General features: G+C 37.3%; 3 protein-coding genes across 6 annotated transcripts; 2 read left to right on the plus strand and 1 right to left on the minus strand.

Moving 5' to 3' along the window:
- The first annotated feature begins 469 nt into the window (after nt 1–469).
- Nucleotides 470–7,603, plus strand: LOC137715796 (uncharacterized). Its single transcript, XM_068455144.2, has 12 exons — nt 470–879; nt 1,439–1,560; nt 1,672–1,826; nt 2,098–2,248; nt 4,221–4,255; nt 4,614–4,689; nt 4,770–5,027; nt 5,409–5,666; nt 6,174–6,272; nt 6,368–6,418; nt 6,714–6,801; nt 7,060–7,603. The coding sequence occupies exons 1-12, from the start codon at nt 696–698 to the stop codon at nt 7,176–7,178; spliced, it is 1,596 nt and encodes a 531-aa protein (XP_068311245.2). The 5' UTR covers nt 470–695; the 3' UTR covers nt 7,179–7,603.
- Nucleotides 7,604–11,536: 3,933 nt separating this feature from the next.
- LOC137715607 (protein METABOLIC NETWORK MODULATOR 1) lies at nt 11,537–15,454 on the minus strand. Of its 4 annotated transcripts, none has more exons than XM_068454950.2 (4): nt 15,216–15,454; nt 14,680–14,775; nt 12,014–13,232; nt 11,537–11,871 (listed from the first exon to the last, which is right to left on the minus strand). In XM_068454950.2, exons 3-4 carry the CDS (start codon nt 13,178–13,180, stop codon nt 11,755–11,757), a joined length of 1,284 nt encoding a protein of 427 aa, XP_068311051.2. In that variant the 5' UTR covers nt 13,181–13,232; nt 14,680–14,775; nt 15,216–15,454; the 3' UTR covers nt 11,537–11,754. The 4 variants fall into 4 exon arrangements, with proteins under 4 accessions (XP_068311051.2, XP_068311049.2, XP_068311050.2 ...); XM_068454948.2 differs by having other exon boundaries at nt 11,537–11,880; XM_068454949.2 differs by lacking the exon at nt 14,680–14,775 and having other exon boundaries at nt 11,537–11,880.
- A 3,066-nt stretch (nt 15,455–18,520) lies between these two features.
- On the plus strand, nt 18,521–24,379 carry LOC137715689 (heat shock 70 kDa protein 16). Its single transcript, XM_068455023.2, has 10 exons — nt 18,521–18,679; nt 19,014–20,255; nt 20,719–20,931; nt 21,413–21,508; nt 21,637–21,795; nt 22,075–22,275; nt 22,771–22,917; nt 22,998–23,126; nt 23,209–23,339; nt 23,724–24,379. The coding sequence occupies exons 2-10, from the start codon at nt 19,086–19,088 to the stop codon at nt 23,800–23,802; spliced, it is 2,325 nt and encodes a 774-aa protein (XP_068311124.2). The 5' UTR covers nt 18,521–18,679; nt 19,014–19,085; the 3' UTR covers nt 23,803–24,379.
- The last annotated feature ends 121 nt before the right edge of the window (nt 24,380–24,500 follow it).

The raw sequence follows: 24,500 nt of genomic DNA on the forward strand, positions 1-24,500 counted from the left end.
CCTTCGGTTGAAGAAGGTCTAAGAGTGGGGAGAGAGGTGGATAAGTTTGTTTTTTATTTTTTTATTTTTAAATTAGAGATAATAAAATCACTTATAAGTGATGATTTAAAACAAAAAATAAAACACAATTTTATTTTGTGAAATTATGCTACTGTCTTTAATTATTTTTTTATAATAGAAGATAAAAATATATTTTCACCTTCTCTTAATTGATAAAGAGAGTTTTATTAATATATAATTTAAATTAAAGATTAAGAGAAACACCAAAAAGAATTAAAAAAAAAAAATAAACATTTGAAAAAAAAAAAACATAAAACTTGGGAGCATAGATAGTGAGGGATAAAAAAGAAAAAGAAGGGAATTTCTTAAAGAGTAGTGTTATTGACACTTCAAAAATCTCATTTTACCCTACTCATAAGTGTATTTTTATTTCCAAATATAGAAAATTTAGAATGTAAAATGAAATTTTGTAAGTGTGACTAATAATTCCCTTTCTTAAATATTTGGTATCATTACAAAACAGAGACATAGCGCACAAGAAAGCGATTTTCCTATTTCGAATTCCCTGGCGGCAGCTTCATCAGATCTCTTCCCCTTCCCCTCTTTATCGAACCTCCAAAATCTGACTGCAACCAGACACGGAGAAGGCCAAAACTTCCTGGGTTGGATCGGAAAAAGACAGAGAAAATAGAAAAATGGGTTGCAGAAACAGAGACTTCACAGACGACGAGACTGTCTCTTCGTCCTCTTCTTCTTCGCTGAGCGAGGCCTTGCTCTTTGCCACCATGTGCATCATTGGCCTCCCAGTTGATGTCCACGTCAAGGACGGTTCTGTGTATTCTGGAATCTTCTACACTGCCTCTGTGGAGACTGAGTACGGTGCGTTTCTTTTCTATTGAGTTTTTGTTTTCCTTTCAATGCGTTTTTGAAAATGGTGAATTTTTTATAACTGTTTCGGGATTTTCAATATTAAGCTCAACTGTTTCTGGGTTTTTGTTATTGTGAGGAATTGTATCTGGGTTTTCGTTTTCTTGAGTGGTTATTGTGATCCTGTTGTGTTTGGGATGGAAAGGATAAGATGGTATTTGATCTGGGTTGTTTTATTGGGTTTCTCGGGTTTATAGCGGGTTTTGTTCATGATCGCTTCTGATTTTCATGGAGCAAGGGTGAATTATAGAGAATGCGCAGGCGGATAGAAAAATTGGAATTTTGGCTGTGAGATTTAGTTGTTATATTGGATTTGGAAAGACTGGATCCTTTTGTCTAACCGCTGAGTATGTCGCGTTCGTGCTCTTTAATTAGATTATCCGGCAGTTTAATTCTGAATACACACGGTTGGTGTGTTATAAACTTACAATGATCCTTCTCTCTCACACACAAGCACTCAAGGCGCATGATTCTGAGCGAGATTTATTGAGTCAGTTTTTGTCTTGTTTAGGTATTGTTTTGAAGAAAGCAAGGATGACCAAAAAGGGGAAGAGTGATGCTAATGTAGGAAATGGGGCACTGATCGAGACTCTTGTGATTCGCTCCAGTGACCTTGTCCAAGTTGTTGCTATGGTATGTAATTCATTTCATTCCTCTTTTTTTTTCTTTTCTTTTTTTTTCTTTTTTCAGAATCAACTTAAGCAATCTGTCTTAGTTAAATGTGGCTCTTTGTACATCGTTCAGGGAGTTTTGCTTCCAGCTGATGGTGTTACTGGAAATATAGCTGGTGACGAAACTGAAGCTGTTATGGATACTGTTTCTTCTGATGTGTGCTCAAAGAATGATGTAAAGAAGCCAATTGATTCTGCCACAAATAAGAAGAAAATGGACAGTTTTAGGTATTTTCTGAGTGTTGAACTTGTATGTACAATTATCTGCACTAAGTTGTGACACTAAGTTTTGGGGATCAAAGAAGTTTTTTGTTAGTTCGTTTCAACTGAAAATATCAAGAGTTTTTCAGCATAGCAACTGATTGTACTGGCAGATAGCTTGTGCTATTGCTTGTTTTACCTGCTGGAACGGATACCGTTATATAAATATGTACCTCAGTTATTATTGTAAATTCAATTTTGTGTAAAGTTATGTATTCATAATTACCCATGTAAGCAGGGGCCTAATGCAAAATGGAAATGGCCTTGCTCATGGTGTTGCCCCAAAGAAAGCTGTAAAGGAGCATGAAGGGAGGAAATTTCCACTGAAACATGCGGTAAACGCCCTGGAAGTTAAAAATGGAAATATTGACGGGATAAACTTATCAGAGGTAAATATTTTCTATATGCATAGTTCTATCTATATACTTTATAAGCTTAGTTTATTTCTTAAGTCATATATTACCATTCCATATCTTTTACGAGCTTGTTTTTCATTTTATAGAAAATAAGGAAAAATCCTATAATCTATTGAAGGGAGCAAAAACGTGGCCAACTTTAGCACTCTAATTATATGCAGAAAAGCCACTTTGAAAGGAAAAACTAAAATGGAAATTGGATATGAAATTCAATCAAGAACACCTAAAAATGCAACAACGTTGCATAAAATGAATTCAATTGATCTGTGGCAGTTGACACGTCATAAAAATGAAAGCAGAATGCTTATTCACCATTTCAGTGAGCCTTCCTGCAAAAGCCCTTTTCTTTTTCTCCTAGTGATTTATAGCTTTAATAAAACTGGCAAAATCTTGTAAACATCAATGAGGATAAAAAGAAAAGCTAAACTGTAGAGTTTAAAAACTGGTTGGCATAAAATTAAATGATTTACTTTCTGCTTCCCTCATAAGAATTTTAGCACCCCCTTATGGCTATCACTGCACCAGATTCTTTGTTTTTAGAAACTTATTTGAAGAAGCAATCAATATAATAAATAGTTAGTGTAAGATCCCACATCGCCCAAGGGTGAGGATCCTGGAAGCCTTATATGTATATTCCCATCTCTACCTAGCACGAGGCCTTTTGGGAGCTCACTGGCTTCGGGTTCCGTAGGAACTCCAAAGTTAAGCGAGTTCACATGAGAGCAATCCTATGATGGGTTACCCACTGGGAAGTTCTTGTGTGAGTTCCCATAAACAAAACCGTGAGGGCGTGGTTGGGGCCCAAAGCGGACAATATCATGCTACGGTGGAGTCGAGCCCGGGATGTGACAATTTGGTATCAAAGCCAATCCCTGGCCAAAAGTGTGCCGATAAGGACGTTAGGCCCCTAAGGGGGGTGGATTGTAAGATCCCACATCGCCTAAGGGTGAAGATCCTGTAAGCCTTATATGTATATTCCCATCTCTACTTAGCACAAGGCCTTTTGGGAGCTCATTGGCTTTGGGTTCCTTAGGAACTCCGAAGTTAAGCGAGTTCGTGTGAGAGCAATCCCATGATGGGTGACCCACTGGGAAGTTCTTGTGTGAGTTCCCAGAAACAAAACCGTGAGGGCGTGGTCGGGACCCAAAACGGATAATATCGTGCTACGGTAGAGTCGAGCCCAGGATGTGGTGGGGGCCCGGGTTGGGATGTGATAGTTAGTGGATATAATCAATTTCTGTGTAAAAAGTTAAAAATGGTGAGCAATTGACCAATTTTTTATTTTAATATTTTAGCTCTCCCAATCATGTTTGAATTTTTCTTCACCACTAGAGAATCCTTGGTTCTTAACACACTGGTAGAATTCAACACAGATTGGAAGGTTGTGATTGCAGGGATTTGAACCCTGATCACGCCTTCTTAACACTTTTTTCTGTTGGGGGCCCTTGTCGTTTGCAAGTATAATGTTCCTAACTTCACACACTTTCTCATTGCAACTTAAAGATATTCTTAATGTTGGAGACTACTAGAAAAAGTTTTCCAAATAATAATCCATGTACTCTTTGAGCTACTCCCAAATTCACCTTAAGTTGCATGCGGTGCTTGCTCTCTGTGCACTGTGTAGGGTGACTTAAAATTCCACAATGATGGGCATTGTGCTGATTAGACCAACCAAATCATACCAACGACTGTATATAATGAACAGTGTGCTTGCTTTACCACTATTTTCAAACACTTAAATTGTTAGGATGGACCAACAAATATTTTTCTATTCTAACATGAGTTAAAATGTATCACATTTAAAAAGAATCTCTAAGTACATGAGTTGAATGGCATTAGAATATCTTATATAGGTCCATGATGCCGAGTATGTGTTTTTTATGGACGCAAGTTGTATAAAGCATTTTCAGGTTTTTATTACAACTTTATTTTTTTTCCAATGCAGATTAAAGAAGCCCCTAGCGCCCCAGTTAATGGGAGGTATGGGTTCTATTCTTATTTCTGTTAATATTATTTCATACTTGGGGAGTGACACTTTGGGTGCTAAAGCTCTCTGCCTTGACACTGGTATCAGGAGTGCTCACGTGCTGATAAAACTCTACCAGCTGTTATGGCATGGAGTTTAGCTATACAGATCCCATTTGGATAATCTTCTATATCTGTGACACAGAAACATGGTTGCCGGCATGGTTGCTCTCTGTGTCCAACACCATCATACTATTATACATTAATTGCTATCTGTGCTCAACACTACCATATTCTCATACAATAATTACTTTTGCGTACTGTCTGCTATTATTTTCTTTTAATCATCAGGCTCCGGTCAATTTTTTGGCAGACAGGTTGAAGATGATGGGTCCTCAGTGAAACAGGATGATTTCAAACAGAAACTAGAGTTTTATAGGGAAGAAAGTGTATGTAAAGATAACCTCTGCCAAGATTGTTCTCACATTGTAATCATGTTATATGATAATAGTGCAAATTTTTTATGCAGGCTGATAAAGTTCATGATACAAAGATCCCATCCAAGTTATTACCTCACGGAGTATCTCATGATCCTGCTACTGTAATTGTTAATACAGAAAATCAATGTTGTGAAAGGACAACTTCAGCAGACATTTCATCTGGTGTTGTTTCTTCAAGTGTCTCAACTTCGTTGAATCCGGCCGTGGATGTTTCATATCGCCATCTGGTGGCAACATCAACTGAAATGGTCCCTCCTCAAGGTTCAGAATTTACTAGAAGTACCAAGGTAAAACTACCACTGGATGAACCATGTTCAATTCAACTTGAATTATCAATTGATTTCATGTTGGTTCAGTATATAAGGTTTGGGACGAAATTGTTTCATATTCTTAACTTAGAATGGTTGACCATCTGTTCATGCTTCTAATTTATGCACCACACGTTGGGCCACTAAGAACCTTGTGTTAATTCTGTTGGTAGTTGTGTTATCATAGATTATGGTTTTTGTGGCCTAATACTATGGAAACCTTAATGCCTGGCGATCCCAAGTCCAACTACTCTAGTTAATATATGGGGTGACGTAAATAAGTTTTTAGAAATTCATGATGTGTATGCTATTTACATAACCAAGTCGATAAGATTAATATTATTTGGCATTCTTTCTTAGGAATTTAAGCTCAACCCAGGAGCAAAAACATTCTCACCATCGTTTACGAAGGCCACGACATCAACCCCTCCCCCATTGCCAACAGTGGGAAGCATGGGTTATGTACCAAACAACTCCCCCATGGTACCTGTTGCTGCTGCTCAGCCAGGAGTTGGATCAAATCCTTTTGCATCTCGTACCTCTCTACCTGTTAAGGTGGTCCCCATTAATAATTTCACAAATGGAAATGGTGGCAGTGGCTCTCAATTTTCTCAACCTGTATGTATTGTAGTCATTATCGAATTCATATGGTTATTATATGATACTAATGTAAGCTTTACTTGTAAGTAGTTGCAATTGGCAAGGTTACCGTGTGTTCATATGTGCATACATATATAAAGGCTCAGCTTCACTCACTTGAAGCTCACCACCAATATAAGTGTGTGTGTTCTCCAGTTTACTGAGTAGTGGAAACGAAAATCCGCTCACCAATTGTTTGATCAAGTTGATATTTATTTTGAAAGGATAAGTACACAATATTGTTTTGAATATCAGCAGTTGTTTGATCCAACGGTTGGTGAGCATGGATTTGATGCTTGTTGGTGAGTAGGAGATTGATGAGTCTATGCATAGATGTATGTTTGTGTTTTGTTAAAATAACAAAGGTTTAAAGCACGGTACATGTCTTGTTAAAATAAATAGTATAGAAATATAGAATACATAATATAGGACAGATGTGTTGTGGCACTAGTTAGGATTAATCTTAGGTTGTTTTTCTGATTATAGACTGTTGGACACGTGGGGAGCAGGGCACAGACGCTTAGGTATGCTGGTCAGTATCCTGTTCAGGCTGCACCCCCCTATGTTCATCCCAATTCTCAAGCTGTAAGTAATTGAAGGATATTATTACCATCTATATGTCAACTTCTTTTGAGCAGTTACATTTTTTTACTCCCTTTTTCTGATTCACTAACCCTCAGGTTATGGTTGGACGATTCGGGCAGCTTGTATACGTGCATCCAGTTTCTCAAGTAAGATACTATGGCATACGAAAACTCCTACGATTAAAGCTGTCTTTTGATATGATTTCTTTAGTTAATCAAATTTGGAGTGGTAAGTCCATGCTTTTTAGGACTGGCATTGAGTTGTATTTGACTAAGACATACCTGTTGGTTGTTGATACATTCTAGTGGTATGAGTCCCAACATTCTTTGAAATGAAATAACAATGATAGTGAAAGACAACAAAATATGACTAGCAACAATTAATGATGGTTTTGTATCTTTTATTTACAATTGTTTAATCTGCCTTCCTTTTTTATTGAAGGATTTGGTGCAGGGTGCAACGGCTATCTCACCGCTGTCTGCTCGTCCTATGTTGACTCCACATCAGGTCCAGTTTCCCAAGCACCAAGGTATGAGCTAGTTATTACGTTCACAATGAATCTTCATTGAACTAGGAAGGAAACAAAAATTTGATGAAGTAAAGAATCATCGTGATGACCATTTGACTAAATTATTGGTTGTTTTCCTTATGCTCCAAACGTAATGAAAGGAAAACCCAAGTATCTAAATTCTTAGAATAGGAAAACTGAGTAATAAAATTATAGTTTTTTGTTTTGCGAATTCTTTAACTGTCATGATCATGGATTCGTTTCTCGGTTTTAATGCAGGAACTGCACCAAACCAAGCTTTTCAGCTCTGTGTTCCTCCACCGTTCATGGCTACAGGACAGCAGCCTTTCCCCAATGCCAAGTCGCATCCCATTTTTGCGACCTCCCTTCCCTTCTAATCGTCTCATTGAAGTCCCAGGATCTAATGATCTCGTTTGCCCCAACCCCATATTTTGGTGAAAATGTTTCTTCGACTGATCACCTCCGCCAGGGTCCTTTTTCCCATATTTATATTATAGATTTTGAAAATTTTGGCCTTAAATTCTTTCAACCTGCATTCATTCATTGTGTTATTTTCTATACCTTAAAGTTGAGAGAACTTTTGCAAAAGGGTTTGCTAAAGGGAGTGAAGCTTACATTGTTTTTTTTTTTTCGAAATTTAGTGAACTTTTCTTGCACGAAAAGGGAGGGGGGTTCGTGGTTTTTGCTTCCATTTGAACAATGTTGGACAATAGAGTGATTTGTAAATTATTCAAACAACGAATGTTTGTATTTGTTCGTTTGATTTTGAAATTTCACATCCCTCTGCTGATGCATGTTTTTATTCTGTATCTTTTACGATGATCAAAAAAATATGGACTGCGCGACGTTGGTGTGGTGTGTACGTACGTGGAGTTGAAGAGGGGGTCGCGGAGGGTTTGTTAGAGAAGGCAGGGAGGGAGACGTGGTGAGGAGGAAGGAAGTGGTCGAGGGAATGCGATCACACATGTCAAAGAATCCTGCTTCATTTGACCGGGAGGGCCTCAACAAGGCCCGGAAGCTTGCGGATTCGCCCAAAAACCCTCATCGTCCTAAATTTCTAAAAACTCATTTGGTATCTTATTCGAAATTTTTTATCATTTCACAAACATTTTTTAAGAACATTTCTTGAAAACAATTTTCTTTAATACTTAAAAACTTGATTGGTATACGATTTAAAAATTTTAAATCTTATGACTTGAACTGGACAAAGAGATCCAAAAAGAGGGTTGCAAGAGAGGGAGAAAGAGGAGAGAGGATTGGAGGAGATAGATAGGAAGAGGAGTGAGGAAGAACCGAGAGAATGAAGAGAGCGGATTAGAGGAGAGACGAAAAAGGTTAAAAAAAAAAAAAAAAAAAAAAAAAAGAGAACGAGGAGAGAAAAAGAAGAAAAGAGAGAGAGAGATTTGGAGTGAGAAAGGAGGAGGGAAAGAAAAGAAATGAATGAGTTTAAGTTTAAAAATTCTAAAAGCTCACTTTTTGTTTTTTTAAGAATATACTATATTTTTTTAGTTCAGTTTTTTAAAATAATTATACCAAACAAGTTTTTAAGACCTAAAACTTGAAAATTATTTTTGAGTTTAAAAAGTTAGATTCAAGTAGACTACCAAACAGGTCTTAAAGTTTTTGCTCAACACAGTAATTTTAAATTTATGTGTTTATAAATCTAAAAAAGAAAATTGATTTTGTCCAAATTTCAAATTTTTGTTTCACATGACGATTTAAATTTATGTATTTATGAATTCAAAAAAAAGAAAATTAACTTTTTCCAAACTTTCTTCTCCTCCATAATATATTAAACCCTACTATGTACGTGCCATCTCTCTCAGCAGCCCTCCCGAGATCATCTTGTCAAGAACGTCCAAGGAAAACCTAGTTATATATACCTACCTTATGCATGGCACCTTCTAATAACTTTCCCGTGGGTTACAAGTTTCATCCAAGAGACGAAGAGTTGGTGGAAGATTATCTGTATAGCCAGGTTCGTGGTGCACCGTTTAGGGATGAGCATGCTATTCCTGAGATCGATCTTTACGGTAGCATGGAGGCGAGAGATATATGGAATAACAATGGCGGACAAAATTTAGAAAAGGATGAAGACCTTTATTTCTTCACCAAGCTGAAGCCGGCCAGCGCCAAGGGTACGGGCTCCTGCATAGCTCGCACGATAGGGTCTGGGACATGGAAAGGCGAGAACTCAGGGACCAAAGTCGAAGATCCTAAGACTGGGAAGACGATAGGTTTCTTGAAAAGGTTTCAATTATACAGGAATGCTAAATTTCGTCAAGAAAGCGGTTGCTGGATTATGCACGAGTTTAGCCTTGACCCTAAACTGGTCAGGCACATTAAATCAAGTTCAACTAGTCGTCAGAATAATGATGAATATGTAATCTGCCGGATTCGAAAGAACTATGACAGAAAGAGAAAGGCGGATGATCGGGATCATAATCGCGAGGAGGCTACTCGAGTGGTTCAATCCAAGAGAAACAAGATTCAAAGGCTATCAGAGAATATTGATGAATCTTATGTGGCTCCCATGTCTTCTGAGGTTAATATTGATCACTACAATCAGCAGCAGCAGCAGACTAATATTAATGCAACCAGTACTAGTAGTAGTATTGCTGTGACTAATGTGGATCAGCCAAAGTACTCCTATCATGAGCCAGCACAGTACTATGAGGTTATTAATCAATATGACATTCCACTGCAGCAGGAGCAGACAACTACTACTATCGATCATGCGAACGTTACAAACTTGCCGACTGGGCTCACTGAGCAGCAACGCTACTTTGTTTCACAAGAACGAACTGTGGCTTCTTCATCACTAGCTATGCCAGACAATCAAGAGCAACAAATGCACTTGCCACAACACTACCATGATACACAAGAACCAATGACACCAATGACGGCTATGGCGAGGCCATATGATTTCATTGCAGAAGCAGCATGTCTTTCGACTCTTTCCCAACCAAATTCTATTGCGGACCCAACTATGGCATCTTCACTACGCATGGCTAGACAAGAAGACTACCTTCAGCACAATGGTTTTGTGAATAATGCTTCGACGAACATGCCACAATATTACTAGTCCAGTCCCCAAGACCCAAGTAGTGGTACTGATTCCTCTCAATATGATCCGCCGCAGACTGGTACGACTGGTTTCGCTGATCAGGCACACTATTTTGTTACACAAGACCACCAGCCAGACTAATTTGTAGCCGATCCCACCGCGGCTTCTTCACCAGCTAGTCCATCCAATCTTGATCAGAATCATAACTTTGACTACACCCAATTTTATGATTGTGATGGTGATGACATCATGATAGACTTGGACGACCTTTGGAACAATATGGATCAACCTGCTGCAGTTCTTTAATTATGTTGTTGTAATTTGTAGATTTACATTTGAACAGTATTATCGATTTACACTACGATTCCTGATGTCATACTTCATATACAACATTTAATTTGTAAGTAATCCATAGCTCTCTTGGAATTTTTTTTCCGTTTTTTATATATAAATGCATGCAATGTTGTTTTTGTCAAATCTGCTTCATTTTTTCCCATTTTTCAGATGTGTATATATATGTTATACAAACCAGGGTACCATAATCTGAGGGTTAGTTTATTGGTTAGAATTAGGTTAGGCTCATGGAACAAAAGGGCACCAATTTTTGAAGGTGAATTTGTTTGTCTGAGTTGGATTGCCAAGCAGGATGGAGAAATCGGTCACTAGTCACAGAGTTAATCCGTATACCCAAAAAAGTTTCAAAAAATGGTAAAAAAAGTTGGACAATCAAGTTCAATTGCGTTATATATCATGTTGATTGGCCAAAAAACTGGTAAGCATGTTGGACTTTGTTGCATATCTAATTGGTCCTGGTAATGGAAATTGTAAACCAGTTGAAAATACGAGTTCCACAATTTAACGAATCTAATTCTTTGTCTCATAATTGCTCACTTCTGTACAGTACCACCATATAATTGCACATGGTCAATTGGTCTAACAACAATCGGTCTTTACCTAATTAGAGGTTTCAGTTTTGACTCACATGGATGCAAAGAAAAGTGAGTCAATACAAAATTATGACTCATTGTGGATTGTTATGTGGATCAACAACTGATTGAAAAAATACATCTGTAAATATCGTATCGTTTGTTAAAAGGAAAAGAAAAAAAAAGAAAAGAAAACTAAATACTACTAAGTAGCTATCCTTTTCCATAGTATGTAAATTGTAAGAGCAGACAAAGGATAATATAAACTTGACCAACCTCCATAACAAATGTTCTGAATTCTTTCAATTGGAAACAGAGGAACAACAGAATATGATTTTTTGTTAAAGTGAATAGTATCAGGTTTTTCGTTAAAGTGAATGTTAAGGACACAATAAAGTGTAAAGTGAATAGTACCAAGTTTGACTTTTTAGTGTAAAAATGTAGTTTTTCATTAAAATAAACAGTACCACAAGCTTTCCGTTAAAACTCCCTATTCAGAAATCCCAGGTTCACTTGTCCCCTTGTTAGTTGTTTAGCTTTCAACCATGTCCTGGATTATTGGTCGTGCCGGGTTGGCCTGGATTTTTACCTTGTGTTTTAGAAGCTGGAATTTTCTCTAGCCTCCAGAGTATTGAGACACGTCAAGTTCTTTAACCGTTAAATCTTTGTTTAGGAACACAAAAACAAAGATCTAACAGTTAAAGAATCCGAGAATATCTCATACGGAACACCACAAAACAAATTATCACTCTTAAATAAACTATAAAATGGGTAAAAACATATCTTCCACAGCTCCTAATTTAAGAAAACAACCCTTCTATGTACTTATTATCCAACATCCTTTGTTTAAAAACACAATCTTTCCACACACTGGTCTGATTACCACATCGTGCAATGGTGTCCATCACCATAGCATGTACACAGTATCCATACAAGGTGGCAACCATAAAAGCAAACACTTCACGCCTCGGAAGGTTTTCTTGAATGATCGGATTCTTCATCTCCGAGCGCAGTTTGGCTTGGTTCATCCGACTTCACTCTCGAATCTGTGGTTGACTCGCTTTCCCTCATGCTTTCCTGCAAAACCTTGTTGATTTTACAGCCAAAAGAAGACAAAAAAGAAAGAAACTTGTTGAGATGTTTAGAATCAGTGTATATGTTCGGATAATAAGTTAAGTACTATTGCATAAGGATATGTGTCATAGACGAGTCCTTTTACCTGCAACAGCTCAGACATTTTTCCATTTCCATCGTCCTCCGGCGGTTTTGAATGTGGCATAGAGTGTTCTTTAGGCTGTATGGCTTGCAGAGGCTCGATTACTAGAGGCTGATCCATATCGTCCTCCAGCTCACTGCCAGTTGACTTGCTACCCTCAATGTTTACCTCAGTTGAATGTGCGGGGGCTTGTGAGGGTGTATCAATCCTCTTAACTACCTCGGTAACCAATTTTTCAAAAGGTATATTTGGGAGTCTCGTTGATTTGGTTTCTGCCTTCAGCATCTCTGTCGATGGTTGATTACAAGTACCATTCTCATTTCGTCCACCTTCGAAGACCAACGATTGATTTCCAACTGTCGGAATCTGGTTGGTAGATATCGACCCATTTGATGGAGGAACTGAAGGAACCTGCTTAACTTTTGAAGTTGCCAGATCTGAAGATTGGTTTGCGACTTCATTGGTGAGTGGCACCCAGTTGGTGCGTATGGACCCATTAGTCGGAGGAGCACCCGGTGCAACAGAATTTGGTAAACCAGTGAGTGGTACCCCTTCAGATAAATTTCGAGGTTGCAGTATAACAGGCAACAAGTTGCCTCTGGACAGTAGTGGGTTAGCAGTTTGGGGTGCCACTGGAACCATATGTTTACGTTTTGATGCTACATGATTAACAGATCGAATGGCATCTCTAGAACGAGGGCTCGAACCATGGAAATGAGAGATCTCAGCTGGATTTGGAATCACATTTCGCCTAATCATTTGAACATCTGGGGCCACATCATTCTCCGCTGAAACAGGAACGTAACGTCCAGGCTTGAAGATGACACCCCTCAAAGTGGTGGGAGAGTTGCCAACCCTAACACTAAGTAGATATCCTCCATCAAATGTTGCATCAATGACACCAGAAACTACTGTTCCGACCATGACATCAGCTGCACCATTAGTGGGAGCTCGACGATGGGGCTGGTATCCATTCCTCCCTAAAAACCCAGGAGGAGCAGAAGGAACACCATTACCAGCATTTTCCCCCGTGTTCAGATTTGGAGTGTTTGTCACATGAGCATTCTCTTCCAGATCTGGTTTGGGATATTTCCGTGGACGGCCGCGTTTTCGCTTCATAGGGATACTTGACGAGCCATCAGGGGTGTTCCCTTGATCCGATTGGCTCATCTTCAGGCACTTTTACCAAACTCTCGTCCTCTTCCCCGAAATGTTCCCCACCCTACAGCAAGAGGAAGGCTTTAAAGTGAGTTTAAATGAGAAAATTGATATGAAACATGATATTTAAATTTACATGTCAATGATTTATTGGATTCAAACTGAAATCATATTCATATGCACCAATACTTCCAGACTCCTCAAAATTATTAAGCTGGATGGTTAACTTTAGGAAGTAATTAAGCTAACCTCCACAAGCTACAAGCCAGCTGCTAATAGCTTAAAATTTCACCATATCAAACAATATTAACGGAAACAAAAACGTTAACCACAACCTATAATTAGTCTTGAGCTATAGAAGCTAAAACTTAACCACAATCTGTAAATTCACATAATTTCATGATCGTGATTCTGAAGATATAGTAAACTTCAGCAAAAAGGAAACAACTGTTTACAAAAGATACTGGATAATAAATGAAAAATCCACATAGTATGTACTTGTGCATTACTTGCAAGTAACACTAAGCCCAATAAGAAATTCTAACTGAATGGGAAACCGAAGAGTAAGGCAACTTTTATAAGGAAACCATGGATAATGAGTTGATTTTCATGGGTTGATTTCTTCTTTTGACTACGCAATTATTAGAGCCGTGCTCTACCACAGGGCGCTAATAGCTGCTTGTGGGACTCCCGCTGGGTCCACTCTTCCAAAACAAAGAGAAACTCCACCCCTTTCTCTCCTTTTTCACGAATGCGTATTTGATTTATTTTCCTAGTTAAGTTTTGCAGCTTTTTGGACAAGCAGAGGTAGGACACTCAATACAAATGTGTGCTTGACTCACCACTTAGTTTTCAGTCTGCCTTTGGTTTTGTCTATCTTTATACTTCTCCACCAAATGGTGAATAAGAAGTAATCTGAAACTCTAGGAAACCGACTCTGAGACCACTTGTTAGGACGTACAACTGCAAACTGAGATTCAAAAGAATCACCACTTTGCAATTCATACCAGAAATAATTACATGAACGAGAAAGAAAATGTTACGAGCAAGTGCTTTGGACTGGACTCTACATTCACCAGTATAAGAGACAGTTGAGGTTTAATCGTATAACTCAACATTCCGTCATAAACAACTTCTCTAGTTCTCAAAATTCTCATAGCTTGGTTTAAATTCAAATGTCCCTCATAAGTTATGTGTGTCATACCTTATACAGAACAGGCTAGCCGCAACTAGCCTCCGGTGCGCCAAGTCAAGCAACAAACAAAACCATTCACCAATTACGATTTTCGGACAAACCCGATTCCTAATTACTGAAATCGACTGTTTTAGAATCAACAAACAACTACAATGAACAAGCATAATCGCAAAATGTCATCAGAAAGACAACAAAATAAATAGGCCAACGCAAATATAAGCCACAATATATGCTAGTAACCAAAATGCATAATTATATCGACATTGATTTATACAAGTGACTCAACTCAAAACTGAGACACAAAAAATATACACACCTGAAGCACCAAACAAATTAAAATCCAGGCAACACAAGCTTTTCCATCCTTATTTTTCACCTCCAAATTTCAAGCTTCCAGCATACAAGCACAAAGCTGAATACAGCAGGCCATAGAATTGTAATATGGAATATGTAATTTCACAATAATATTGTAAAACCCAAAAAATTTCATAAAAATTATATTTAATTTTTTTATTTAACAAAAGGCTAATAGTTAACTTATTCATAAATGGAGTCAATAAAAGCAAATCACTCCACTCACCTAAACAACCACACTTTCGTATTTATTCATTTTTCTCTGTTTTTTTTTTTTTTTTTTTTTTTTTTGTTGTTGAATTCCAACACAACAGCAACTCAGAAGATAGATAAACCAAATTAAAAGTTTAAATTTTTATTGATACCAAATAAAACATGGAGATTAAAAATTAATTTGCAATTAAACCCAAGGAAAAGTTTTGAGCTTTGAAAACCCAAGTCAAAAAAATCAAAGCTGAGCTAGGGACTGAGAGAGATTGGGGAAGAAAGTGGCAGTACCTTCTCCAAGTGTTGCAACTACGTCGTCGAACTGAGAAAAAAAGCTTCACTGGTCGTTGATATCCGGGAATTTTGAGGTTTTGGGTTTTGGGCCAGGCGGAAGGACGAGGTGGGGACGGTAAAAAAGATGCTTACCAGAGAAACAGAAGTATGAGTTCGGAGAAAATGTCACTTTCGATGCTGAAGTTAATATAATTAATTAATTAATTAATGTGTGGTTTGGCAATATGTTACATTGTAAGATGTAAACGGTGCGGTGACACATAAGATAAAAGTGGGTTGTTGCATGTTCTTATCCCTCTCTAATTCTCACATTTTCTTATAAAGTTTTGAATTTGAATTTGAATTTGATCAAGAAAATAAATTAAGATAAATATGCAAAGAAAAAATAAATGGACTATTTCACATTTCACAAATATGTCGTTTGTTCACTTATCACTCGTACTGTATATTCTCATCTCTACCTAGCGCACGAGGTTTTTTGAGAGCTCATTGGCTTCGGGTTCCATCGGAACTCAGAAGTTAAGCGAGTTCATGCGAGAGCAATTCTAAGATAGGTAACCCGGAAAGTTCTCATGAGTTCTCAAAAACAAAATCGTAAGAATGTGGTAAGAGTCCAAAACGGATTTAGTGAATCATAATTAAAATATATTTTGGTAGAAAATGTCTATTCGAATACACATAGAGAGGCTAGTGACTAGGTGTGGCCACACGAATCAATATTGAATCGATAAATGTTACATTAAGGATAAGACAAAAAATGACTATTATCATGCATCTCAGTACCGATTAATGTGATGCTATAAATAAGAAAATCCACAAGATAGCTATATAAATGAAAGGTTGAAAAGCTAGAACGAAAAAACTCGTCACAAGAACAGGTTAGAAGTTGATCGAGCGTCCGATCGTGTCATACGACTGTATATGTACAAGCAGCAACTTAAATGACTTATCTTAGAACTAGACAAAGTTTGACAATTGACTCGCCTAATGTAAAGTTTGGAAAGACCCATATGGCCGTTCATGCACAAAACATCTAGGTTACGAGGAGTGTGACGTTCACCTTCTAAATGTCGTTAAAACATTAATAAAAGTATATATAGTCGTACGCCAAGGTCAAAAAGATCCAAAAAAGCATTTACCAAGAGAATGGCGCACATGTCAACATTTCAAAGATGAACGAGAAAGTTAAATGTTAAACTTTAAATGGTCAAACGTCAACTACTTAAAAGTTATCATGTCCGCACGAGCCATTTTTCTCAGATAGATGACCAGAAAAATAGGCAAAAATCTTTGAACCTGTATAAACTTTGATGTACTTTGGCATCCAACTTAACTTATAGTTGCTACTTAAAAGGAATTTTGTTTGCCTCTTTGAGTTAAATTCAAATTAGGAATCAAAGAGTGGTTGACATATTGTGCATCATGAAGGCTCATGTTCAAGTTGGGAGGTTTGTAATTAAAGAGTTGTAGAAAGCATGTCTCTCATACCCCAAATGTTAAGAGTTTGAACTTTCTCCTACCCCAAAATTTAGCCCTAGCCCAAATGCTTGTGTATCCTCGGATCACTTTTACATTTCAATACTAATTTTATATAATCAATGTTGGGGCATAAGAGTCGAACCTAGGACTTTAGGTGTAGAGTTATTACTCTTAATCAATTGAACTACAGTCCCTCGTCATTTCGAATCTAATTTAGTTACAATTAATAAGAGATTGTAATTTAAAGAACGGATGATTACTAGGAATTTGTACTTCTTAGTACCACAAGCTCCACAACTACGACTGTGTACCATTCGTGAATTCTTCTAACACAAGAGGCCTCTGTGACTTTGGAAGGTTTTGGACATACAAGTCATGACTACATATATAAATTGCCCTCTTATTCGAGAACTCGGCTCCTTCAATCGTTACATGGTTTCAAAGAATCCACATCTGCGATTAAGTAGAAAATTAGTAATCTGCAATGCTGCATCGAGGAAAAGTACATCCTGAGAATACAAAACACTTGTGAAGGGGAACACGCTCGACCTTCATGCATGGTTCGAGTAACAAAAAATACGTACAGATCTTTTCATGCATGACGTATCAAAATAGATTAACGGTGAAGACGGAGAAGACTGAGACGCTACCATATTTTTATAGTAGCATTTGACGTGAACAACCACATTATTTGAATTAATCATATTTTTTAAATTTAGTTCATTATTTAATAAACTAATAATTAAGAAAAACTAGTTAATTAAATGATGATTGTGATAGTCTTTCTCCTTCCTTTCCTTGGGTTTTGCAAATTTTTCAAATGATGTGGTTGTCCACATCAAATGTCATCTCAGATGGTATAAAAATGTAGTATAAAAACATGGTATGAATAACATTACTAAAAAAAAAATTAATCAAAGAAATAAAGTAAACTAGCGGTCAACATAATTCATTAGATTTAATTAATTGTCTAAGATAATCCTTGACTTTTATTAAAACAAATTGTACGTGACGATCAAGATAATTCGTTGAGCTTAATCAATGCTCTAAGATAATACTCAACTTTTATTAAATTAAATGGCTATGGTACCATAGAATTCTCAACAAATAAAAATATATTCTTGTTCATATATGTATAATAAAACAATTGGGGCGTCCCTAAAGACGTGATAGGTTAAAAAAATCTTATCTACGTTGCGCGAAAAAGGAAAAGGAGTTTTAAAGAAAAATCTGCGATACTGTTTACTTTAACGAAAAATCACATTTTTACACTTAAAAGTCAAATATGATACTATTCACTTTATCCTTTATTTTGTCTTTATCGTTAAAACTTAAAGTTTTCAAGTTCTTTTCATTAGTTTTTCCTAAAGAAAATTTATAAGGCATTACTCTCTTAGTTTACTGTTCTTTGAGCTCTTTGGCTTTACATAGTTGACTGAAAATTAAGTTTAATTTCAATTGTACGTGTGTTAAAAAATTTAAAGTTAACATTGTAACAGTAATATTATACAAATAAATTTTAAGCGTCTGATTCCTATATATTAAAATCAAACTTACTTGAATTACTGTAGAAGATCTTATCATGTAATTGCATGTATGTGATTTTTTGTTGGGGGTATGTTTTTACTTCTCACATACTTTTTTAATTTTCGTTCATCAGATCGGATAAATTAAAGAAGATTAAATGATAGCACACACCTTTTTGCAGTGACAACAAGGACTTGAAATAAAAAAATCGAAATCTAACAGAGGGGATTTTTAAATACGAGAAAAAGAAAGGCATTTCTGAAAATATAATTATTTTCCAACAGATCCCCGTAAAATGGCATAATTTTATTAAGGAGAAATATGATGCTGTATATTCTGCAATGCGAGCAAAGGGCAGAGTTTTTCTCTCTACCAAGTTTCTTCTTCTCTCTGAAATTACCCAATTTCATGGTGTTCTTCTTCGGTTTCTTTCCGGAACGTCGTTTCTCAAACAGGTACTGCAATCACCTTCCTCAGCCTGCTCAATTCATCATTTCTGTGCAGATTTTGTTAGTACTTTGCGGATTTGCTTTTGAAATATTTGGCATTTGAATTTTGTTTGGTTTCTGGGAAAATTGAAGGAAAATTAAATATCCTGATGGAATTTTGAGTCCCTGGATCCTCAGATTTCGGAAATTGAAATGTACTGATGGCTAAATTTAGCTGGGTTTAGGAATTTGAAAACGTATAACAGCAGTTATTAATAAAAATGTTTAAGCATTTGTTAGTGAAAGCTTGTTTGAATTAAACTGAATTCACATTTCTGTGTATCTTTTTTCTTCTTTGCAGTGTTGGGATTGAATTGTAGGTTTTGTGGAACTTAATTGGTGTCGGTAGTTTCGTTTCGAAATTAAGTTAAACATGAGTGTGGTGGGGTTTGATGTTGGAAATGAGAATTGTGTAATTGCCGTGGTGAAGCAACGGGGAGTTGATGTTTTGTTGAATGATGAATCGAAACGTGAAACCCCAGCTGTGGTTTGTTTTGGTGAGAAGCAGAGGTTTCTGGGGTCTGCTGGTGCTGCCTCTGCAATGATGAACCCGAAATCTACGGTGTCTCAGGTGAAGGGACTGATTGGTAGAAAATTTACTGAGCCTGATGTTCAACATGACCTTCGAATTTTGCCCTTTGAAACTTCTGAAGCTCCAGATGGTGGCATTTTGATTCATTTGAAGTACTTGGGTGCGACTCATACATTTACGCCGGTTCAAGTTATAGCAATGCTTTTTGCACATTTGAAAGATCTAATAGAGAAGAATCAGGAAATGCCCATTTCAGATTGTGTGATTGGTATTCCATCGTACTTTACAGACTTGCAAAGACGTGCATATTTGGATGCTGCCACAGTTGCTGGGTTGAAGCCTTTGAGATTGATGCATGACTGTACTGCAACTGCTCTTAGTTATGGGATTTACAAAACAGATTTCTCAACTTCCGGTCCAACTTATGTGGCATTTATTGACATTGGTCACTGTGATACACAGGTCTCTATTGCGTCATTTGAGGCTGGGCAAATGAAGATACTATCTCATACTTTTGACAGAAGCTTGGGAGGTAGAGACTTCGATGAGGTCTTGTTTAATCATTTTGCTGCACAGTTCAAGGAGCAGTACAGAATTGATGTGTACTCTAATGTCAAGGCAAGTATCAGGCTAAGGGCAGCATGTGAGAAGCTGAAGAAAGTGTTGAGTGCGAATGCGGAGGCACCTCTTAATATTGAGTGCTTAATGGATGAAAAAGATGTCAGGGGATTTATTCAAAGGGAAGACTTTGAGATGCTGGCTTCAGGTTTGTTGGAGAGGATTGGTGTTCCTTGTAGCAAGGCTCTAGCTGATGCAGGTTTGACTGCTGATAAGATTCATTCTGTGGAGCTTGTCGGGTCAGGGTCTAGGATTCCAGCGGTTGCTAGAATATTAGCTTCTGTGTTCGGGAAAGAACCCGGCCGGACGCTGAATGCGAGTGAGTGTGTAGCACGTGGATGTGCTCTTCAATGTGCAATGCTCAGTCCTGTTTTTCGAGTCAGAGAATATGAGGTTTGTATTTTGAAACTTTCAATTCATGGTCACAAATGCTGTGCTTTACTTTCAGTTAAGAATACCATGATATATTTGTTCATATGCAATGCATCAGTAATACTATGCTGTTCTATGCAATGCATGTATAGAACAAGAGATGAGTTTCTTCCCCCTCCCTCCCTTCTTTCGGTTCTTTTTTTTTTTTCTTCTGAAATTTGAGAGTATGACAATGCCTCTCACAAAACTTAGGCTTAGGGACCACCTTAAAAAAGGATTAATGTTTGCTTTATAATTGATTTTTATTGGTTGAAGGTAACGACTGCTTACTCATTCTGGAATTGATGTGCATTCCAAAAACCCCTACCGACAAAGCACAAACTTGTGGCTTTAATTGTAAAATGTAGACACATATGTGAGACGTCTTTGCTATCTGGATAGTTGCCCACAATGTATGTAATGGTTTTCCTGGATCTATATGCAGGTTCAAGACTCAATTCCTTTCTCAATAGCACTCTTAATAGATGAAGCTCCAATTTGCACAGGGACAAGTGGCATCCTGTTTCCAAAAGGCCAACCCATTCCAAGCGTTAAAGTACTGACATTTCGACGAAGCAGTTTATTTCATTTGAAAGCATTCTATGCTAATCCCAGTGAAGTGCCTGCTGGCGCTTCTCCTGACATTTGTTGTTTTATGGTAATATACTATGCTCTTCATTCCCTTTTTTCCAGTGGGGTGGGATTGGGGAATATGTGACACTAAGAACTTTATTGGTGGGGATGCATGATAAAAATGTGTAGAAAGGATGACCATATAGAGAAGTGAAGGTAAATCAAGGGCAATCATGTTACCACTGAGCACTAAGTTCAATGTCTAATCTTTGAAGCCTCTATAAGAATCTAGGATGATGTAAAATCTTCTCTATTGTTTTTAGTTAGTCAATTTATAGAACACTTGGGGGAGACAACTCCAGTATTTGACATGTCAAACAATTAAATGTTTATGTGTGGGCAATTAGAGGGAGAGAGATGTCACCAAAACCCAATTAAAAAGATTTACTATCTGCTCCATGCAAATGTCATTTAGATCCTTTTGTTTTGGCTTACCTTGCAATGAAAATACCTTTTATTTAATTGGATTACTGTTACTTCCTCAATAAGGGCTGCTGTTTATGTAGATTGGCCCTTTCCAATGCTCCCATGGCGAAAAACCAAGGGTTAAAGTTAAAGTTATGTTAGATCTCCACGGTGTTGTCTCTGTTGAATCAGCTATGGTAAGTAAAACTTGTTTTTTTCCTGACAATATCGACTTTGTCATTTACTGGTTTCCTAGGATCATAGTTTTGTGGTACTTTTTGTTTTGGTCGAAAGTTTTGTGGTATAAATCTTATACTGGCTTTAGGTGATGGAAGATCACAGATATGACTCTTCTACAAGGGGTCTTGCCGGTTCAAAAATGGAACCAATGGACACTGATTATGTAACTGCTTCTGGTTCTACTGAGGCAGTTGCAGATGGATTTGAAGAAAGCGGTATGCAGCACAACTCTTCACATACTGGTGTAAGTTTGTTTCCAACTTCATAAGTTACAGAAATGCACTCCCTCATAATTTAGTTATTATTTATTTCCTTTATTTCATGCTGGAAAAAGAAAAACTAGAGATAAATCCAAATTTTGAATAAATGCGATAATTCCCTTATAGTTAATCTACCGTAATCTTGTCGTTTATACTTAATCTGCAATGCATACTATTTTGGTTTTGCAAAGTTCCTGTCAAATTCAGATGTTTAAAGTTTGTGGAGCAGATGTAAACTTATTGAAAGATATCCACATTTTCAGGGTGAGGCTAAAAGAAACAATAAAGCCACCAGGAGGCTAGAGATACCTGTTAGTGAAAGTATATACGGTGGAATGACCAAGGCTGAACTTTCAGAAGCTCAAGAAAAAGAACTCCAGTTAGCTCAACAGGACAGAATTATGGAACAAACCAAAGATAAAAAGAATGCGTTGGAGTCTTACGTCTATGAGATGCGAAATAAGGTATAGCCTGTATTATCTTTCCATCACGTTTGCTTCGGCTTTGCCTGCTCAAACACTTTGCCATGGTTTGACTTACGCCTTTTTGAAGCAGTGTAAGGACATAGTACTGACATTGTACTTCTAATACCAGAATAGTTTTAATCCCCATGTGGCCTGGGAGTAAATATTATCAACTCAAAGATTTGGTTTTCATGTAAAGACTGAAATGCACAATGGGGAACACTGCATCTAGTAATATTAGAATTTAGGCTTTGTGACTACTCTATATTTTCTTTAAGCAAACAATTTTGAACTGTTCTATAGTATGGGATGATAATCAGTTCTATATATCTTTGGGTAAAAAATCTGTCCCTTATTGTTGCATCTCTGTTTGTGTCATTATCCATACCTGAGCATGTTTGACTGTAGCTGAGTCAGACTCTCGTAGATCTTTTAGTTCATGCCGCCACTTTTTGCCAGAGGCTGGCTTTTTAACATACGGATGCATGTGAATAGCTTCTCAACACATATCGAAGCTTTGCAAGTGATCAAGAGAGGGAGGGCATCTCCAGGAGCCTGCAGCAGACAGAGGAATGGCTTTATGATGATGGAGAAGATGAAACAGAAAATGCTTATACTTCAAAGCTGGAAGATCTTCAGAAGGTTTTCTCCACTTCTTGAAATTTGAGAATTTAAATTCCAGTTATCTTTCTCCATTGTTGATGTCTATTTGATAACTCTAGCTGGTAGATCCAATTGAGAACCGATATAAAGACGAGGAAGCAAGATTGCAAGCTACAAGAGATCTATTAAAGTGCATTGGGGATTACCGGATGGCTGTGAATTCACTTCCACCCATGGATAGAGAATCAGTATGACAATTAGTTAGTTACTTATGCCTCATATAAATGTGACTATTATATTTTCTTCTGCAATTGACTTTTCATGTTTCAGGTTGTTAATGAGTGCTATAAAGTGGAGCAGTGGCTTAGGGAGAAAAACCAACAACAAGACTCGTTGCCAAAGAATGTTGACCCAATCTTATGGTCAAATGATATTAAGAGCAGGAATGAGGAATTGAACTCGTAATACTCTTGCACTTCCTAGTTTCCAATTTGACTTTAATTATGATGCTCCATGTTCGTTTTAATGTTCTTAATTTTGTCAACATGGTATGCAAAGACCTTTTAAATGTAGGACTGCAAGATCATTAAGTTGTTTTGCCAAAGCAATCCTTTCTGAAATGTATCTAACCCGGTGGTAGCATCTAAATAAGAAACAAATGATGTGGGGAGTATTTATGATTGTTTGATTGGGGTAACTTGTTCCTTCATTTGCACTACAGCAACTTTTACGCATTTCCCTAGTTTGCTGCTGGTTTCTCGATTCACTTTATTCCTACCGTGTTGTTGCTGTTACATTTGGTTTTCAATCTCTAGAAACTAATCATGCTGCTCTAATCATTTCAGGAGATGCAAACATGTATTCAGATCCAGGGCTCCTAATCGCGAGGACCACAAGGGCTCTAACCAACATGACACTTTCTGATCACTAATGAGTGGAACAATGCAGGATGCGTACAAAAAATTTTAAAGCCTTACTTTCTTGTTTGTTCTGACAACTGTTTCTGTTGCATTCACGGTTTTGCCTTTGAATGGATGGGCAGCAGTATAAAAGAACATAACAGTCAATATCGGACTCTGATTTTTGCTTGTTCTTCTGCCGAAGACCTATGTCGATGATATTGTCTTGAGCAAACTAATGAGGTCTCATGAATTAGTAATACGGAGCATATATTGCCCAAGCGCTTGAAGCAGTCATTTGAACACTTTGTTGCTAACATAATCCATGGTTTTTACTAGTCCCGAGTCCCGAGTCCTGACCGTGTTTGCGAGTGCTTTTTGTTTTAGAGCATCAAATGTTGTATAAGAGGTTTTCTTCAGGGACTGTTTTCCTGTTTGTTTTGTGGGTTTTATTTTTTAGGGAAAGCAGGTATTCCGAAGGCAAGAGCAGAAATATTGTCTCTCTCGTGCCCGATGAATTGCTTTGTTATGTGCATTTGTTATGCAGCGAATAAACTTCTTGTACCTTCATGATTGGAAGATTTAGGATGCTTGAATATAAACCTATTTTTACTGTGTTTGTGAAGAGGAACTTACGTATCCCGTGTTGTGTTCCCCTCTCTCCCTCTCATCACATCACTAATCATGTGACGAAAGTGAGAGTAAGGGGTATACGACATGTGA

Source organism: Pyrus communis, chromosome 3 (assembly GCF_041283825.1).
Source record: "Pyrus communis isolate YQ-2024b chromosome 3, ASM4128382v1, whole genome shotgun sequence".
In the NCBI taxonomy this organism is placed as follows: Eukaryota; Viridiplantae; Streptophyta; class Magnoliopsida; order Rosales; family Rosaceae; genus Pyrus; species Pyrus communis.

Bases quoted from the DNA above. Each gene is read 5' to 3' on its own strand.
- LOC137715796 (XM_068455144.2), top strand. From the start codon at position 696: ATGGGTTGCAGAAACAGAGACTTCACAGACGACGAGACTGTCTCTTCG. The intron at 4,256-4,613 runs GTATGGGTTCTA...ATTTTTTGGCAG, and splicing joins AGCGCCCCAGTTAATGGGAG to ACAGGTTGAAGATGATGGGT. The intron at 6,273-6,367 runs GTAAGTAATTGA...ACTAACCCTCAG, and splicing joins TTCATCCCAATTCTCAAGCT to GTTATGGTTGGACGATTCGG.
- LOC137715607 (XM_068454949.2), bottom strand. From the start codon at position 13,180: ATGAGCCAATCGGATCAAGGGAACACCCCTGATGGCTCGTCAAGTATC. The intron at 11,881-12,013 runs GTAAAAGGACTC...AAAATCAACAAG, and splicing joins AAATGTCTGAGCTGTTGCAG to GTTTTGCAGGAAAGCATGAG.
- LOC137715689 (XM_068455023.2), top strand. From the start codon at position 19,086: ATGAGTGTGGTGGGGTTTGATGTTGGAAATGAGAATTGTGTAATTGCC. The intron at 21,796-22,074 runs GTAAGTTTGTTT...CCACATTTTCAG, and splicing joins ACAACTCTTCACATACTGGT to GGTGAGGCTAAAAGAAACAA. The intron at 22,276-22,770 runs GTATAGCCTGTA...GCATGTGAATAG, and splicing joins TCTATGAGATGCGAAATAAG to CTTCTCAACACATATCGAAG.